Raw genomic sequence first — 19,599 nt, forward strand, 5'->3', positions numbered from 1 at the left:
ATTCATAATATCCCGAATTAAAGGGTCTAACGCCAGTACAAACAGGAGTGGCGAAAGAGGGCATCCTTGTCTAGTGCCTCTGCAAATTGGAAATTGACAAGAGGTCACTCCATTTACGGATATCTCTGCTATTGGGTTCTTGTATAAAGTCTGTATGGCTTCCCTAAAAAATCCTCCAATACCATAGTCCTCTAAGACCCCAAACAGAAAGTCCCATCTCACTCTGTCAAATGCTTTATGTGCATCAAAGCTGATAAGGAGTGAGGAGGTTTTCATGTATTTGACCTGTTCCAACGCCAGTAGTATTTTTGTTAGATTTTTTGCCACTGATCTTTCCCTAACAAATCCCACCTGTGGGTCTAATATCAAGTGTGGGAGGAATCTGGCCAGTCTGTTGGCCAGTATCTTGGCCAACAGCTTAGCTTCAAATGATATCAGAGAAATGGGCCTTTAAGATTCTGCCCTGCTGGGGTCTTTCCCGGGCTTCAATAGCACAATTATTTGTGCCAATCTCAGCGAGGTCGGCAACTCTCCTCTAAGGACATGCGAGTTAAGTGCCCTAGTCACACAGGGAGTAATATCCTCCACCAAAATTTTATACCACTCTGCCGTGAACCCATCTACTCCTGGCGATTTATACAGGGCACTAGCTCTTATATTCCAACTAACTTCCTCCTCCGTGATTCCCTCCTCCAGGACTTCTTGTTGACTCCTCAAAAGCTGTGGCAGTTTTTGTCCCTCTAAATATGTCTTTGCCTCTAGCCCCTCCTCCGTAGGTGGTGCATACAATTGAGCATAAAAGGTTTCAAATACTTTTCCAATCTCAGTATTCTTGTGATGACTCACTCCCTGTGTATCCTGTATATGTGATATCCATCGTCTGCCTCCCGCTTGATGCGCCAGTCTCGCCAATAACTTCCCCCGCTTGTTAGCGTGTTTGTACAACTGGTATTTGTAATATATCTGAGATTGCTGTGTGCGGGTGTGCACTAAATGATTTAATTCAATCTGTGCCATCAGATATGCTTTTTTATGAACAGTGGAATGAGTTTGCCCATAAGTTTGCCTCAGCTTGCGTACCCTTGCTTCCAGCCTAAGCATTTCAGCCTCTCTTGCTTTCTTTCTATGGGCAGAATATGAGATGATATGACCCCTCAATACCGCCTTGGCAGCTTCCCAAAAAAGTATGGGGTCGGATTGAAAGCTGTCCCTATTTAGCTCTGCATAATCTTTCCATTTATCCTTCATAAAGGAGTGGAATTGTGCATCATAGTAAAGCTTTCTCGGGAATCTCCACCTAAACGGTCTCTTTGGTGTATCCCCCCACTCTATTGTAACCCAAATCAAAGCATGATCTGACACTTGTGTGGGCCCTATCACTGCCTCTACCAAGTGTGTAGCACTATTCTGTGACGTAAGTAAGTAATCGATACGAGACTGCGTCCCATGGGCCCTGGATAGGTGCGTAAAGTCTCGCTCTCCTGGATGTAGCAATCTCCAGGAATCCACCAAGTCCAGGCTCGAGCAGATCCAAGGTACTCCTTTACTATAATTCACTGGTCTTACCCGTGTGGGGCCCGTGCTATCCATCAATGGATCAAACACCATGTTAAAATCCCCCCCCCCCCCCCATGATTATTGGGAGTTGACCAAAACTTTGCACTTGCTTAACAAGGTTCTGGTAAAATGCTTTGTCATACTGGTTTGGTGCATATACCTTAACCAGCAAAAGAGGTTTTCCTTGTAGTGTGATATGTTGAATTATATATCGCCCTTGTAGGTCTACAATTTTACGATTTAACACATATTGTAATCCTTTGCGGAGCAGTATGGCTACTCCTGCTTTTTTATTTAGAGCTGGATTATCTATCACTTCGTTGACCCACCATTTACACAACTTACTATGTTCCAATGAGTTTAGATGTGTTTCCTGCAAAAAGGCTATTTGCGCTTTATATCTATTCAATGTTTGCAGAATCTTAGATCGTTTAAGAGGGGAGTGTATCCCCCCCACATTCCATGAAATTACCTTTACCATTACGTTTCCTTTAGCCTCTCAGCTAATGACCTATCATGTTGATTATACTTTCCTGTAGAAGAGAGGTATCCCAGCTTACCCCTCCTCCCATTATTCTCTTGTAACAAACTGTTCCCTCTTTTTATCCGTAAAATCCTCCTCATCCTAGCCTTGTGAAATCCCCTAACCCTCCGTCTCCCCCCCTCCCTCCCTTGTCCCCCATATTCCCTTCCCTCCTCTGCCCCTTTGAGTTCAAATTGAACTCCTCACGTATAGGCACCCTTCCTCCTTCATTTGAATTACTTTCTGTCTGTTTAACTGGAAACGTATTCCTAATCCAACCCAGCTATACAGTGCACAACCAGCAAACAAATTAAAAAATAACATAAAATAAAATAAAACAGTCAACAGAGAACTGTGTCGCTAGGCGCAGCTCTGCAACCTTACTCAGCAGTGTTTATCCATTTTGCCCTTTGAATGAAGATTGTTCACGTTGTGAAATCTCTCTGCCATTCAGGATAGTTGTTTTATATCTTGGTTGCATTATGTTCAAACCACAACTCTTAATGTCTCATGTCTTGGTCAATAAGTCTCTGTAACTAGTTCCAAGCTCTTTACTGTAAATCGTCGTTTTGATTCTGATTCCTATTGTTAGGCTGTTCGATATTCTTGCCGTGCTTCGGCTCGTCTCCCACCAATTCCATGTCACTCTCAGCCTTCAATCTTCTCCCTCCTTTGTCTTTGGCATTAAGCTGTTGATAAATTCTTGCGCCTTTGCTAGTTCTTCAAATGCTTTCTCAGATCCCTCGTGGGTCACCCGTAATTTGGCGGGGTACACCAGTGCAAATCTGATTTTTCGGGCATGCAGTTAAGCACATATAGGCGCATAAGCCCTCCTCGCCGCCGCCACCCTGGCCGAATAATCTTGAAAGCAAAGCACGTTGTTCCTCTCATATTGAAGTTTTTGGCCCGATCGCATAGCTCTCAATATCGCTTGTTTATGTTCATAGTTTAAAATCTTTAGGATCACCGCTCTCGGTCTGCTATTTGTATTTCTTTTCGGCCCTACTCTGTGGGCCCTCTCCACTCTTAAAGGCCCCAGCGCAACGTTTAGCTGTAAGGCCTTCGGGAGCCACCGCTCCAGGAACTCCACCAGTTCAGAATCTCTCAGGTGCTCCGGTAAGCCGATGAGACGTAAATTATTACGTCTGGACCGATTTTCCAAATCGTCCAGCTTTTGCTCAAGTTCGGCCATTTTTCTCTCCATCTCCTCCGTAGGCCCCGCCGTTTCTGTTACTTTGTCCTCCACATCGCTAAGTCTCTGCTGCAGGTGGTCTAGGTCTAAGTGAAAGCCGTCCAGCCATTCGTGGGCTTCTTCCGCTCTATCATATAGAGCTTGCAGCTTTTTATCTAGCGCAGCTTCTACTGCAGCGGTTACCTCCGCTGTTATCTCCGCCGTCCATGCCGAGCACACCGAGGAGCAAGGTTCGTCCGCCATCTTGTTCTCCACGCTCTTGTGCTTGTCTTTGTCTTTCCTCGGTATTCTGGAGGCCATTGTAGCGACTTTTGCCCAGTAAGTGCTGGTTGTCTCTTCTGTATCTTTTCTCACTGTTCCAGTCGTTTCCTCGGGTCGGATCAAGCCCCTATTCCATATCATCAAGCTGATCAATCCATAGACTGGTGGGTTGTGTCCATCTACCAGCAGGTGGAGATAGAGAGCAAACTTTTGCCTCCCTATATGTGGTCATGTGCTGCCGGAAACTCCCCAGTATGTTCTCTATCTCAGCAGGTGGTGGTCACACACAGCAGCAGCTCTGGCTAGGCCTCCAAGCCTAATCTTTAGGTTTTGTTGAGTGCCTGGGGTTGAGGGCTCTTTTGAGCAAGTGCAAACCTGGTGGTGCCAGGTCCCTCCTTTTCTCCCCCCTCCCGCTGGCTCCGTTAAAAAAAAAAAAAAAAAAAATTTTGAACGTCCTTAAAGGCGTTTATTTCGACGTTTATTTAAACGTTTATTGCAGCTACTCACTGGGACACCAGGTCGTTACAGCTCGGAGCGGACAGCAGGTAATTTTTACCTTTTTATAGCGGGCAGGGGGTTCCCCGATTTATCTCCATGTGGCATATGGCGTCGGAGGGCGAGGGCGTAAAGAGTCGCTCCCCGGATCGCTTAGGCGCTTCTAGAGGGGATGCGGGGGTCTTAAAGCCTGATTCGCCCTTGTTGGGTGACAGTTTCGTGGCCGATGAATGTCCCGGTCCTTCCTCCGGCGTGGCGATTTTTCCCGCCATAAACGCCCATCCCCCGCTCCTCGCCTCCGCCATCTTGGCCGGCCACGCGGCTCGGACGGCTTCTTCTTGGGCCACCCTTGAGGTTGGAGACATTAATGCCATGAACGCCCTTAATTTGGGCGATGGCACAAAAGCGGCTAAAGTTAAGCGCCGTTCTTCCCGCGCGGCTCCTTCGCGGAGTGTCGCGCCGGACGCCATTTTGGATGCGCAGCATGTCTCTCCCCCGCTCTTGCGAGCGCCGGTTGAGGGTGCGTCTAGGGCTGTAGCCCAGGCTGCGGAAGTACACAGTCTGGGGGGTTTCTCCCCCGAGTTTGTTTTGCTGCTGCATGAGGCCTTCCTTATGCAAAACGCTGCCCCTGCTCCCTCGTCTGGTAAAGAGGTTGAGGTTCCCAGAGGTAAACGCCCTCGGGTTGATTCCCAGGCCTTGGAGGACTTTGTCTCCTCCGATGTAGATGAGGGCAGCGTATCTGAGGTCTCCCAACGGTCCTTTGCGGATTCCTTGGAGGAGACGGATCCCCGCTCGGATGGAGCGGATGACCCCTCTGCAGCGCGGCTTTTTAGCTCAGAGGATTTGTCCAACCTGTTGGTACAGGCCATGGACACTTTGAAGATTTCCTCTCCGGAGGACGTCTCTCCCTCAGCCCCTGTTGGCTCTGCCATTATGCTGGGGACGAAGCGCCCGCCTAGAACCTTCCACGTGCATGATGCCATGCACACCTTAATTGCGGCTCAATGGGATGTCCTGGAAGCGAGCCTTAAAGTGGCTAGGGCTATGTCCCGCCTCTATCCTTTGACTGAAAGTGAACGTGAGGCCTATCTGTGGCCTACCGTGGATTCTTTAATCACTGCGGTGACTAAGAAAACGGCATTGCCGGTGGAAGGTGGCACGGCCCTAAAGGACGCCCAAGACAGAAGATTGGAGGCGGCCTTAAGGTCGTCCTTTGAGGCAGCTGCTTTAAGTTTGCAGGCCTCAATTTGCGGCTCCTATGTGGCCAGGGCGTGCCTGTCTATGGTGCAGCGGGCTTTCCCCTCGGATCTTTCCTTGAGGGCTGATTGGCCGGCCCTGGAATCGGGCTTAGCCTATTTGGCAGACTTGCTGTATGATGTCTTGAGGGCCTCAGCGAAAGGCATGGCTCAGACAATCTCTGCGCGGCGGTGGCTTTGGCTGAAACATTGGTCTGCTGACCACGCCTCTAAATCCCGCCTGGCTAGATTGCCTTTTAAAGGCAAGCTGCTCTTTGGGGTCGAGCTGGACAAAATCGTGACCGATCTCGGCACGTCTAAGGGCAAGAAGTTACCAGAGGTCAGGGCTCGGGCTAGTACTCGCCCTGGTACCTCCAGAGGACGGTTTCAGGAAGCCCGTCGGTACCGCCCGGGCAGGTCGGGCTCCTCTGCCCCCTCTTCCTTCAAGAGGAACTTCTCCCCCAAGCAGCATTCCTTTCGCAGAGACCGCCGTCCCGGAGGTGTTCCCTCCGGTCCTCCCCCAGGGTCTCGTACCCAATGACGGGGCCTTGGTCCACGCCCCAGTGCAGATTGGAGGACGGCTGTCCTCGTTTATGGGCGAGTGGACCAGGGTAACTTCAGACGCTTGGGTGCTGGAAGTCATCAGAGACGGCTACAAGCTAGAGTTCTGCCGACCCTTAAAAGACGGGTTTGTACTCTCTCCCTGCAAGTCTCCGGTCAAAGCTGTGGCAGTGCAGCAGACCTTGGACAATCTGATCCGCCTGGGTGCGGTCGTTCCGGTGCCAGAAAATCAGCTTGGCAAGGGACGTTACTCCATTTACTTTGTGGTACCAAAGAAAGGAGGTTCTGTCCGGCCTATCCTCGACCTCAAAGGGGTCAATCGGGCCTTGAAAGTTCGGCACTTTCGAATGGAGACTCTCCGCTCTGTTATAGCGGCAGTGAAGGCAGGGGAGTTCCTGGCATCCTTGGACATCAAGGAAGCGTACTTGCATATTCCCATCTGGCCTCCTCATCAACGCTTTCTGCGTTTTACTGTCCTGGGCCGACACTTCCAGTTCAGAGCCCTCCCGTTCAGGTTGGCTACTGCTCCGCGGACCTTCTCCAAGGTAATGGTGGTCATCGCGGCCTTCCTACTAAAGGAAGGAGTACAAGTCCATCCTTATCTGGACGACTGGTTGATCGGAGCCCCCTCTTATGCAGAGTGCGGCAAAGCTGTGGACCGGGTGATTGCTCTTTTGAGCTCCCTGGGGTGGATCATCAACTGGGAGAAAAGCCAGCTGCGCCCGACTCAGTCCCTGGAGTATCTGGGAGTTCGATTCGACTCCCAAGTGGGCAGAGTGTTCCTGCCAGACAATCGGATTGTCAAGCTTCAGGCTCAGGTGGACTAGTTCCTAGTAGCCTCTCCTATTCGGGCTTGGGACTACGTGCAGCTGTTGGGCTCTGACGGCCACGATGGAAGTAGTGCCCTGGGCCAGGGCTCATATGAGACCACTACAACAATCTCTGCTGCTGCGCTGGACTCCGATGTCGGAGGATTATGCTGTGCGCCTTCCCTTGGACCCAGCAGTGCGCAAGGCGCTGAGCTGGTGGACGCAGACAGACAAGTTGTCTGCAGGAATGCCTCTGGTGACCCCGGAGTGGATTGTCGTCACGACAGACGCCTCTTTGATGGGCTGGGGAGCCCACTGCTTGGGAAGGACAGCGCAGGGGCTCTGGTCTCCTGCAGAGGCAAGTGGTCTATCAACCTCCTGGAACTCAGAGCCATTCGGTTGGTGTTGTTGGAGTTCATCCCGGTACTGGTGTTGAAGCCTGTACGGGTCCTGTCGGACAATGCCACGACTGTGGCCTATGTCAACCGCCAGGGAGGTACCAAGAGCGCCCCTCTAGCCAAGGAGGCCATGAATCTATGCCAGTGGGCGGAAGCGAACCTGGAACAGCTGTCAGCGGCCCACATTGCCGGAGTCATGAATGTCAAGGCGGACTTTCTCAGTCGCCATACCTTGGAGCCCGGAGAGTGGCAGCTATCTGCTTAGGCGTTCTTGGGCATCACGAAGCGCTGGGGCCAGCCGAGCCTAGATCTGATGGCGTCATCGGCCAATTGCCAAGTGCCGCGCTTTTTCAGCAGAGGACGGGACCCTCGATCCCTGGGAGTAGATGCTCTTCTCCAACAGTGGCCGACACAAGAGCTTCTCTATGTGTTCCCGCCCTGGCCCATGTTGGGCAGGGTGCTAGACCGGGTGGCAAAGCATCCCGGCAGGGTAATCCTGGTGGGTCCGGATTGGCCCAGACGTCCCTGGTATGCGGACTTGATCAGGCTCTCAGTCGGCGATCCTCTGCGGCTGCCAGTGGAGCAGGGCCTGTTACATCAGGGTCCCGGGGTGATGGAGGATCCCTCCCCCTTTGGTCTTACGGCCTGGCTATTGAGCGGCAGCGTCTGAGAAGAAGGGCTTCTCAGACAAGGTCATCGCCACTATGCTGAGAGCGAGGAAGCGCTCTACTTCTACTGCTTACGCCAGGGTTTGGCGTATCTTTGCAGCATGGTGTGAAGCGGGCTCACTTTCTCCCTTCACTGCTCCAATTTCTTCAGTGTTGGCGTTCCTGCAAGAAGGTCTGGACAAAGGCCTGTCGCTCAGTTACCTGAAAGTTCAGGTAGCGGCTCTGGCTTGCTTCAGGGGCCGCCTGAAGGGTGCTTCCCTAGCTTCGCAGCCAGATGTGGTGCGCTTTATCAAGGGAGTTAATCACCTGCGCCCTCCTCTGCACTCAGTGGTGCCTGCGTGGAATCTCAACCTGGTGCTAAGAGCATTGCAGAAGCCGCCTTTTGAACCCTTGTCGAGGGCATCTCTGAAAGACCTGACGTTGAAAGCAGTCTTTTTGGTGGCTATCACTTCAGCCAGAAGAGTTTCCGAGCTCCAGGCACTCTCATGTCGAGAGCTTTTTCTGCAGTTCACTGAGGCAGGAGTGACTATTCGCACAGTGCCTTCCTTCCTGCCCAAGATTGTTTTTCGCTTCCATGTGATTCAGCAGCTCTGTCTTCCTTCCTTTCGTAGGGAGGTCTACCCAGAGGAATACTCTGCTCTCAATTTTCTGGATGTGAGACGAGTCATCATCAGATACTTGGAAGTGACCAATGATTTCCGGAAATCGGATCATCTGTTTATCCTGTTTACAGGCCCTCGTAAGGGTCTGCAGGCTTCTAAGCCTACAGTGGCAAGATGGGCAAGGAAGCCATTGCAGCGGCTTAGGTGGCCGCGGGGAAGGCCCATACCTTTGCCAGGCATTACCGCTTGACTGTGGCTGCTCGGGCGGAGGCCCGGTTTGGAGCTTCAGTGTTGCGGTCAGGGATTTCTATGTCCCGCCCTGGGTGAGTACTGCTTCGGTACATCCCACCAGTCTATGGATTGATCAGCTTGATGATATGGAAGGTAAAATTATGTATCATACCTGATAATTTTCTTTCCATTAATCATAGCTGATCAATCCATAGCCCCTCCCAGATATCTGTACTGTTTATATTCTGGTTGAATTTTAGGTTCAAGTTTAGCCTTCAGTTACTTCAGGAGGACTTCGTGTTCAAGTTCTTCTTTCACTTGGATTCTTCAGGAGTTGAGACGAGTTTGTGTTACAGTGAGCTGCTGCATTCCTCTCCCCTCCGTTTTACGGGGCTGGATTGAGATTTAAATTCTGCCGGCACTCCCTCCCGCTTCGTGCGGCTGTAGGGCAGCTTTGTACCCCTCCCGCTTCGGCGGTGTTAGGGTCAGTCAGCTCCTCCCGCGGTTGCGGTTGCAGGATAAGCCAGATCCCCCCGCATCGGCGGGTGTGGTGTCCCTCCCCCGCTCCACGGGGATGAGCTGGACGGATTCCCCTCCCCCACTTGTGTGGGGATGAGCTGGGTTAATTCCCCTCCCCCGTTTCGGCGGTGGTGAGCTGGGCAGAGTGTCCCTTCTTGGGTGTAATTCTCTAAGTGCTGAGTCCTGCGGATGGAGCTTTGATATCGACATACTGAGGAGTTTCCGGCAGCACATGACCACATATAGGGAGGCAAAAGTTTGCTCTCTATCTCCACCTGCTGGTAGATGGACACAACCCACCAGTCTATGGATTGATCAGCTATGATTAATGGAAAGAAAATGATCAGGTATGATACATAATTTTACCTTGTTCGATTAGTGAGTTAGATTCTCTGGAGGATTGGGAGCTTCGCTTTTCAGCGACTGCTCTCTCCCATGGCACCACGTGATCCCCCAAAGTAGTAAATTTAAAATGAATCTGAAAAAATATTTCTTCACTCAGTGTGTAATTAAACTCTGGAATTCGTTGCCAGAGAATGTAGTAAAAGCAGCGGTGTTAAAAAAAAAAAAAAAAAAAAAGTTTTGGATAGCTTCCTAAAAGAAAGCCATTATTAAAATGACTTGGGGAAAATCCACTGCTTATTTCTCGGATAATTACTGCCAAACAACGCAGCTAACTCTACTCAATGTAACTACTACCAACAAAAAGAAAATAAGCAGAGTGCTAAGGGAGAATCATATGGTGGAGTTTATAGGTAAAGTCTCATAAACAGGCAGCAATTATCGTTAGGTTTCTTATATGCTTCTTTATTGTAATCATAGACTTTTACCCGCCCTCCTACCATTTACTGAGCTACCCTGCACGCTTATTGTCTAACTTTTTTTTTTCTTTTGTCCTTTTTTCTTATTTCTTATATTTTTATAAAGCATGCCATTTAGCTCTTGTATTATATATATATATTTTTTTATTTTTTTGTTACATTTGTACCCCGCACTTTCCTACTCATGGCAGGCGCAATGCGGCTTACATGGGGCAATTTATAGCAGATGGCTTAAAGAGTTTGTAACTTATCTGTATGCCTGTAAATCAGCACACCCCAACAGCAGCCTGTTTTGCCCTCCTGGCTTTTTCAAGGGGAACTCTTCGTGCTGTTTCAGACTATCAGATTATTCTCGATAGATGGCAGACGAGAATAATCTGATAGCCTGAAACAGCACGAAGAGTTCCCCTTGAGAAAGCCAGGAGGGTGAAACAGGCTTTTGTTGGGGGTGTGCTGATTTACAGGCATACAGGTAAGTTACAAACTCTTTAAGCTATCTGCTATAAATATAATACAAGAGCTAAATGGCATGCTTTATAAAAATATAAGAAGAAAAGAAGAAAAAAAGTTAAGACAATAAGCGTGCAGGGTAGCTCAGTTAATGGTAGGAGGGCGGGTAAAAGTCTATGATTACAACAAAGCAGCATATAAGAAAGCTAACGATAATTGCAGCCTGTTTGAGACTTTACCTATAAACTCCACCATATGATTCTCTCTTAGCACTCTGCTTATTTTCTTTTTGTTGGTAGTATTTCTAGGATAAGCAGCATAAAATGTATTGTAGTGGTTTGGGATCTTGCCAGGATTGGATTGGCCATTGTTGGAAACAGGATGCTGGTCTTGGTGGACCTTTGGTCTGTTCAAGTATGGCAATACTTATGTACTCGCATCTGATGAGAGCTATCTCAAATGTCAGGGACCAGAGGTTTCATGCAAGCATTGTGTTTGGGATTGTCTGAAGTGCAGCTGTTCTGGCATCATGTCTGGTGACATCTAAATGGTATTTATCAACGTGCCTGGGCTTCCACCCTTTAAATTTGTCTGTTGGATGATACTTCTATTATTGTGGTGCGTATCCCAGTCTCCAGCCTCTCTTTCCGTAAGGCCATTCTGATTGCAAAGCATTGCATTTTACATCCAGATCCTTCGTTACTGCAGTTGCGCAATCAGAGGCATGAACTCCTCACCATAGACCATATGTCTTTAGAAAGAAAAGGACCAAAGCCAAAGAAACACGCTATTTAACAATCTGGATTCCCTATAATACTGTGAATGTGTGTTCGCTCAGTTTATTTGAATTCCTTGGAGATCTGATTTCCTGGTACTTTCTAGTTTAGACTGCCCTAGTGCTTGTATGCTGAGATACAGAGGTGGTGATTGACATGGGAGGAGGGTGTACAGGGAGGGTGTGCAGGGAGAGTATTTTGTTCTATTTAAGCAGTGCTTTTTACTGCTGCTGTGTATTGTTTTGTTCTGTTAATCCTATATAATAAAACACACCTCCAACATTCTGAAGCTGACTGCATGGCTGATGCATTCCTGCTCTCTGTATCCATCTCCTGAATTGACATCACGTACTTCCAGGTTCGTCACAAGCAGAAGTGACCAACCACATGAGGTTTCTCGGCTTCAGAATGTTGGAGGTGCATTCTATTAAATAGGATTGGTCAGTTCCTTGAAGCACAGCCAGAGCTCCGCGTCCTGCACAGTAACACTCAGACACCAGAGAGAGAGAGGGGGGGGGGGGGGGGTATCTCTGTCACACACACACTCACTCTCTCTCTCTCTCTCACAATCAATATCTTTCTCTCTCTCTCACACTGTCTCTCACACACTCTGTCTCACACTGTATCACATTCACTCTCTGTGTCACAGTCACTCACACTCTCTCTTGGTCTCATACACTCAGTCTCACAGAGAGTCTGTGTCTCTCACACACTCTCTCTCTCGCACACACTGTATCTGTGTGAAACATACTCTCTCACACTGTCTCACATACGCACTTGAACACACGCTCATTCTCACACACACACACTCTCTCTCTCACATAGACACACTCGCACCCAGACTCACTCTCTCTCACTCGCACATTCACTCTCTTTCACACACAGTCACTCTCACATACACTCTCTCAAACATACACACTCCGAGGAAAACCTTGCTAGCGCCCGTTTCATTTGTGTCAGAAACGGGCCTTTTTTTACTAGTATGCCAATAAAAAAGAGGTTTGAATAAAATTCTGCTCATTTTTTCCATGCTTAGTCTGCCAATAAGAAACCTCGAAAATCTCCAGGTGAGAAGAGTCGTGTGGAACATGGTACCAAAGGAGCCGGACGGGGAAGAGCTAATGGCCACCCTCAGCAAAATGGTGAAGGAGATCCAGTCACATTATTTGAAGTAGTGAAAATGGGCAAGAGTGCTATGCAGGTAATGCAAAAGATTTCTGCTTTTTTTTTTTTCCCCTTCTACTTGTGGTTCACTCAGTAGCTGATTTACTGATGTAAATAACCAGTGCTGATTCCCCCCCCCCCCCCCCCCCCCTGATTGATGGTAAAATACTGACGGTCCCCAAGTACACTTTTCAGTGTCTTGTTCTTGCATAATACAAATGCATTATAAAGTGTTCCAGGGCTGTGGACTTTGTACACCAAACCTTTGATTCTGACACCTCTGTTTTCCTACTGTCTGACTCCAACCAAGTCCTGCTGATACTAGGTTTTAAATTTTGTGGATCTAAAATACTAGTAAATATAACTTATATTTCTCAGAGGATAAGCATGCTTTTGTATTCTCACATGTGGTTAATGTCATCGGATGGAGCCTGGTGTGGATGCTGACTAGTGAGTTGAAGAAATTTCTAGCAGTGTCCCACCACGAATAAGCTGGTGCCTTCTCACCTGATGGGTGAGCTCGTTTCTCTCAGTCTTTGTGTTTCTGTGGAGATGAGAGGACGTGTTACTGTCATCTTATTGTGGTGTGAATTTTTCTTGTGTGACTCTTTTTGTTCTTAGTTATACATTTTTTTTTTTTTTTTTTTTTTTTTTTTTTTTTTAGATAATTTTCCTTTTCAATTCCATCATTTCTGCTTTTCCTTTTATTCTTGTAGTGTTTCGGCACATTAACTTTCCTTTAGTTTTTGCGACCGGCTAGGCCTGTTTTAGGCCAGAGCCCTGACCTCATTTTGGACACTGCCCCTTTTTCTGTTCAAAATTGAAAAGTTTAATTTGGCCACAGTTCTTTTTTCGATGTCTCAGAAGACCCCCAGAGACTTCAAGAGATGCATCCAATGTATTCTGGTGATTTTGGTAATGGACCAACACTCATGGTGCATCGGTTGTCTTGGGCCTAACCACGATCCTAACTCTTGTGTTCTGGGTTTTTAAATTCACCCGAGGATACAGAGGGTGCTGCAGGTCCAACAGGAGAAACTTTTTTGCTCTTGAAAGACTGGTACATTGATATCAGCACTGGAAGTGTCAACCTCGATGACTGAGAAGGCTTCTACATCCACTGGGAGTACACTGGCGTCGAGAAGGTCTTTTGTCTCAACATCAGGTGCTGAGAGTCGGCCCCAGGACCATCCAGCGTCGGACCTGACAACTATGGCACATACGGATTCAATATCCTCTTGTGCACCGAAGGACCACGATGCTGAGCATCGGGGGAAGCCCAGGAAGCACAATCATTAGTCTTGTTTGACCCATGGTGTCCATGGTGCCAGGAGCACCAGGACATTGGCATTGCCAGAATCCGACAGTGCCAGCACCAAGAGGAACACTCCCACTCTTTGGAACAGGTGCTGGTGCGTGATCCTCTGAGCAACCAGGTCCCCACTACTGGTTTGACACCAACGCCTTCTCAGGCTGCCACTCTATTGGCTCTTCCACTTTTGCCTATGCCCTCGTTCGATAAGCAGTTCCAAGTCATGCTCAGGGAAGAGCTGGTGCAGATGCTGCAGTAACAAACTACTCATGCATCAAGGGAGCTTATGCCAGCAGTAGATCTGCCCCAGCTTCTCTCTGAGGCTCCGTCTGTGTCTGTGGAGAAATCTTCAGCACTGGCACCTCGAAGGTTGTTGACATCAACGCATACTGTACCACTCTTGATGGGGGAGGAAGTTTCCCTTGATTCAGAGATTAGGACTATACCTCTACACACTTTGGTGCGAGGATGTGGTTCTTCTGAGCTGAGGCAGACAGTCTCTGAGCCCACTCTTACGAGGAAGAGTCTGATTGGGATCACTCATGGGAATCTATGAAGAACCCACATTATTTTTCGAGGTGTCTTCGTTTGGTATTCCTTCCGATTCCTCCCTGCCTCAAGCAAGATGAAAATCTCCACTTTAGGGTATTTCACCAGATTTGTCAAGGAGGTGGCTTCAGCCATCCCATTTGTTGAAAATGGAGGAAAAGCCCAGGGTGGAGATGTTGACTGTCCTGGTCTGAGTCTCCTAAGGAAGTAGTCACGGTACCATTGCACCCTACCTTAAGGATACACTGATGAAAAACTATAAATCTCCCCTCTCAGTGCAGGTGGCACCAAAGAAGGTGAATGTGCAGGCTCCCTGATTTGAGAAGGCACAATTGCTACACCTCTCTCTGGTGGCTGAATCTGTCCTCAAATGGGCTAGGAGCTCCAGGACTCATGCCTTGATGTCCTCAGGTAGAGAAGCTCGGACACTTGGATTCATATGGGAGGAAAACATTTTAGGCCTCGAAGTTCATTGCCCGCATCCAGTCCTGCTTGCAGTCCCTAGTCCATAGTACACTCAGCCTGGTGAACTCTCTCCATTAGGAGAAGGCCGCTTTGGGGCTGCAACACTGTGGCAAAAGGCGGGGTATAAATGTTCTGAAATAAATAATAAGTCTATAAAACGAGTGGAGTGGAATGGGTAGATGTGAATCGCTTGTTTCTTTCCAAAAATACTAGGACTAGGGCGACCGCAATAAATTTTCAAAGTAGTAATTTTAAACAAATCGTAGAAAATATTTCTTCACTCAACGTGTAATTGAATTCTGGAATTTGTTGCCAAAGAATGTGGTAAAAGCAGTTAACTTTGTGGGTTTATGTTTAAACTGTTTTATTAACGATTATCACAATACAAAGTAGTGTAGAATATGCATATAGCATTGCTTCATATACAAAACAGCATTCTTGCAACATATTCAACTTCGCCAAACACTTTCCGTCCCCATTTTTCTCCCCCCTCCCCTCTTAACGATTCCTTGGCCCATGCTAACATTAGGTTTTAATTGACTCATGTTCCTACTATCATACACTTGAATACTTCATTAGGTAAGATAGTGCTTATCACAAAATATCAGAAAATTAAACATTAAAGCTCTAGAGCACTGCCAGGCTTTAGCCATATACATCACACTCAACCCCTCCAGCCCCCCACCCAATACCTCCTCCCCCTTGCAAGCAGAATCCACTCTAGACTAATTTACTACTACATGCAACCCTTACTCTCCAGTATACCGCTATTTATCAGGCATTGACAAGCAGACTACGTCCCCTTGGACTGAGTATTTGCAGGTATGGTGTAACTTTGTGGGTTTAAACAAAGGTTTTGATAACTTCCTAAAAGCCATAAGCCATTATTTAGATGGACTTGGGGAGAATTCACTGCTTATTTCTAGGATAAGTAGCATAAAATGTATTGTACTGTTTTGGGATTTTGGCAGGTACTTGTTACTTGGATTGGTCACTGTTGAAAATGGGGTGCAGGGCTTTGGTCTGTCCCAGTATGGCAACACTTATGTACTTAAAATTCTCTGAGGACAAGCAGGCTGATATTCTCATATGTGGGTGACGTCACGTCGGAGGACAAGCAGGCTGATATTCTCACATGTGGGTGACGTCACGTCGGAGGATTTTATAGCAAAATTGCAAAAGTCTATTCCAGAGTGTTCTGTCACGCGAGACTATCCCATCGCGCATGTGTGCGCATGATTTGCCGCTCGCTGTGCGGACACGCTCCTCAGTTCTTTCTTTTCCGCGTCTGAGGAGACACGGAGTTCTGTTTTAAGCGCTTCGCGTTTTCCAGGCCTTCGGAGTGGAAGTTCTCTTCTCTTCTTCAAACTAGTTCGTTTTACCCTTTCGGATGTTTCTTAAAAAAACAAACAAACAAACCTTTAGTCCTTCGTAGTTTTTTCGTTTTCTAAGTTTCCTTTCTTTTTTTGTGCGACCGTTCTTAGGTAGCTCGATCGGGTATTTTCCCTTTTTTTTGTGTCTGTTTTTCTGACACAATTGCGTCCTTTGATTTTGCGGAGGCGATTTTTCCCACGATGTCATCGAAGACGCCCAGCGGCTTCAAGCCATGCGCCCGCTGCAACCGGACCATCTCTGGCACAGATCCGCACTCCTGGTGCCTTCAGTGCCTTGGGCCCGACCATCTTCAGGAAAGTTGTAAGTTGTGCCTAAAAATGAAAAAGCGCACTCAACTTTCTCGAGAGGCCCAAAGAAAAAAGCTTTTTGGGTCCGGTACCTCAATGTCAGCGTCAACATCGGTACCGTCGACGTCGAGGGCAGCGTTGGCATCGGGAGACTGGGTACAGGCTGCCAAGAGACCGATGCACGCTTGGGGCAGTGATGCATTGAGCGGGTCTCCACCCACCTCGGCGCCTCCTGCTTTGCAGGCCCCCTAGGACCGACCTCTATCGGACCCGGCCCCGAGGAAGCTTGTGGATTCCATGTCTTTCTCACCAGTACCGAGGAGTCTCGATGACGGGCGTCGGGTGAAGGCCAAGAAGCACCGTCATCGTTCTCCTTCTCAACACGGTACTGCAAGCTCCGGGTCATCGAGCCTTTCGGTACCCGAGAAGCGTCGGTGCTGAGAGGATTGCTGTCCCTCTGTTATGGAGGTATCGACGCGCAGGTCGTCTGGCAGCCCAGTACCTGCTCCCCAGCCTCTGCAGATTCTGCCTCTGACGCTCACACCGGCACCGCAGCCTTCCCTGACAGCTTCTGTAGATGAGCGTATCAAGGCTATTTTTCCTGATTTCATGGAAGCGGTGCTGCATCACTTGCGCCCGGCACCGGAGCTACCGGTACCGACTGTGCCGGATGCTCCTGCGGCACCGTGCCTCTTGTCGGTGGTGAGGTCTCCTTCTCCGGTACCGCTTCCGGTATCAGAGTCGGTTGCCTCCCGGGTCGACTCTCCATTGCCTCCGGTGGAGGAAGCTTCACCGGAGTCTCCTGGGGAGTCGACTTCTCGACACCGTCATCGAGGTCACTGCACCTCCATGTTGAGACAGGCTCGGATCCGGGCTGCTCTTTCTGAGTTGTTAGCCCCATCCGATAATGGCTCATCTGATGAAGATGGGGCTCATGGAGTTTTCTCTGCCGAGGATTCTCTAGGTATTCCATCTGATTCGACCCCCTCACCTCAGAGACAGCTCTCCCCTCTGGAGAGCTTGTCTTTTTCATCTTTTGTGCGGGAAATGTCTGAGGCCATTCCCTTCCCTGTGGAGACTGTGGATGAGCCCAGGGCCAAGATGCTCGAGGTCCTGGATTATCCATCTCCACTTAAGTCTTCTACCACAGCTCCTTTTCACGATACACTCAGGGAAGTGCTGATGAGGAACTGGTAGAAGCCTCTTTCTTGTCCAACTATCCCCAAAAAGGCTGAGTCCCAGTATCGAATCCACAGGGAACCCAGTTTCGTCCGGCCTCAGTTGCCTCATGACTCTGCGGTGGTGGATTCCGCTCTCAGAATAGCTAAGAGTTCTAGAAACTTTGCCTCGGTGCCCCCAGGGCGAGAACATAGAACCTTGGATTCTTTTGGGATGAAGGCGTATCAGGCTGGCATGCTCGCTTCCAAAATTCAGTCCTACCAGCTCTTTATGAGCATTCATTTGCGGAACTCAGTGCGGTAGCTTGAGAGTTTGGTTGATGCACTCCCACTGGAGCAGGCCGAGCCTTTTCACCAAGTGATCAGGCAGCAGAAGGCGTGTCGCAAGTTCCTGTCCAGGGCATTTACGATACTTGCGATGTGACATCCAGATTTTCTGCTATGGGTATAGTGATGCGCAGATTCTCATGGCTGCGTGCCTCTAACCTTGAGGAGAGAACTCAGCAGAAAATTGCGGATATCCCTTGCCGGGGGGAATCATCTTTTCGGTGAGAAGGTCGAAGAGTTGATTGATCATCTCTATCAGCGTGATAACGCTATGGACACTCTCTCCCGCCGGGCACCTTCTGCATCCGCTTCCTCTTCTAGAAAGTTTTTTAAAGGGAAGAGAAGTGCGCCTTATGCCTCTAGGGGCCGTAAGTACACTCCTATTTCTCGACAGCTGGTTCAGGCTCTGCCACAGCACGCTCGTTCTCGTCAACAGCATGCGCCTAAACAGGCCCCTGCAGCTCCCCAGCAAAAACCAGGGACGAGTTTTTGACTGGCTCCAGTTGAGCATAGCCACCATAAATGTGTCAGTGCTGGACGATCTGCCTGTCGGAGGGAGGTTAAAATTTTTTCACCAAAGGTGGCCTCTGATAACCTCCGCCTGGTGGGTTCTTCAAATAGTCCGGTTAGGATACACCCTAAATCTGGAAACCAAACCTCCAAATTGCCCACCGGGAGCTCAGTCCTTCAGCTCCCAACACAAGCAGGTACTTGCAGAGGAACTCTCCGCCCTTCTAAGCGCCAATGCGGTCGAGCCCGTTCCACCAGGGCAAGAAGGGCTGGGATTCTATTCCAGGTACTTCCTTGTGGAAAAGAAGACAGGGAGGATGCGTCCCATCCTAGACCTAAGGGGCCTGAACAAATTTCTGGTTCGAGAAAAGTTCAGGATGCTTTCCCTGGGCACCCTTCTTCCCATGATTCAAGAAAACGATTGGCTGTGCTCTCTGGAGTTAAATGATGCTTACACTCACATCTTGATACTTCCAGCTCACAGGAAGTATCTGCGGTTTCGGCTGGGAACGCAGCACTTTACTGTGTGCTGCCTTTTGGCTTGGCGTCTGCACCCAGGGTATTTACCAAGTGCCTTGCAGTTGTTGCAGCGTCTCTACGCAGACTGGAAGTGCATGTGTTCCCTTATCTGGACGATTGGCTGGTGAAGAGCACCTCCCACGACGGGGTTTTACAGTCCATGCGGATGACTATTCAAGTGCTGGAGCTTCTAGGGTTTGTCATCAATTACCCAAAGTCCCATCTCAACCCAGTTCAAAAATTGGAATTCATTGGGGCTCTGTTGTGTACGAAGACAGCTTGTGCCTACCTTCCCGAGACAAGAGCGGACAACCTTCTGTCTCTAGTCTCCAGGGTTCAAGCGTCTCAGCAGATGACAGCTCGGAAGATGTTGAGACTTCTGGGGCACATGGCTTCCACAGTTCATGTAACTCCCATGGTACGTCTTCACAAGAGATCGGCTCAGTGGACCCTAGCTTCCCAGTGGTTTCAAGCTGCAGGGAATCCAGCTGTCCATCGACTTTAGGAATTCCCTTCAGTGGTGGACAATTCAATCCAATCTGGTTTTGGGACGCTCATTTCAAATTCCTCAGCCACAAAAAGTGCTGACGACGGATGCATCCCTCCTAGGGTGGGGAGCGCATGTGGATGGGCTTCATACTCAAGGAGCTTGGTCTCTTCAGGAAAAGCGTCTTTAGATCAACCTCCTGGACTTGTGCGCGATCTGAAACGCTCTAAAGGCTTCAGAGATCGGTTATCCAACCAAATTATTCTAATTCAAACAATCAGGTTGCGATGTACTACTTCAACAAGCAA

The 19,599-nt window shown here is 48.8% G+C and overlaps 1 protein-coding gene across 1 annotated transcript in view; it reads left to right on the forward strand.

The window, feature by feature from the left end:
• STAG1 (stromal antigen 1) overlaps positions 1–19,599 on the forward strand; it is a 1,758,022-nt gene that overhangs the window by 23,450 nt on the left and 1,714,973 nt on the right. The window contains 1 exon segment of the mRNA XM_030215628.1: positions 12,135–12,299. Within this exon segment, the coding sequence (XP_030071488.1) occupies positions 12,135–12,299 (165 nt within the window).

Source organism: Microcaecilia unicolor, chromosome 10, assembly GCF_901765095.1.
Source record: "Microcaecilia unicolor chromosome 10, aMicUni1.1, whole genome shotgun sequence".
NCBI lineage: Eukaryota > Metazoa > Chordata > Amphibia > Gymnophiona > Siphonopidae > Microcaecilia > Microcaecilia unicolor.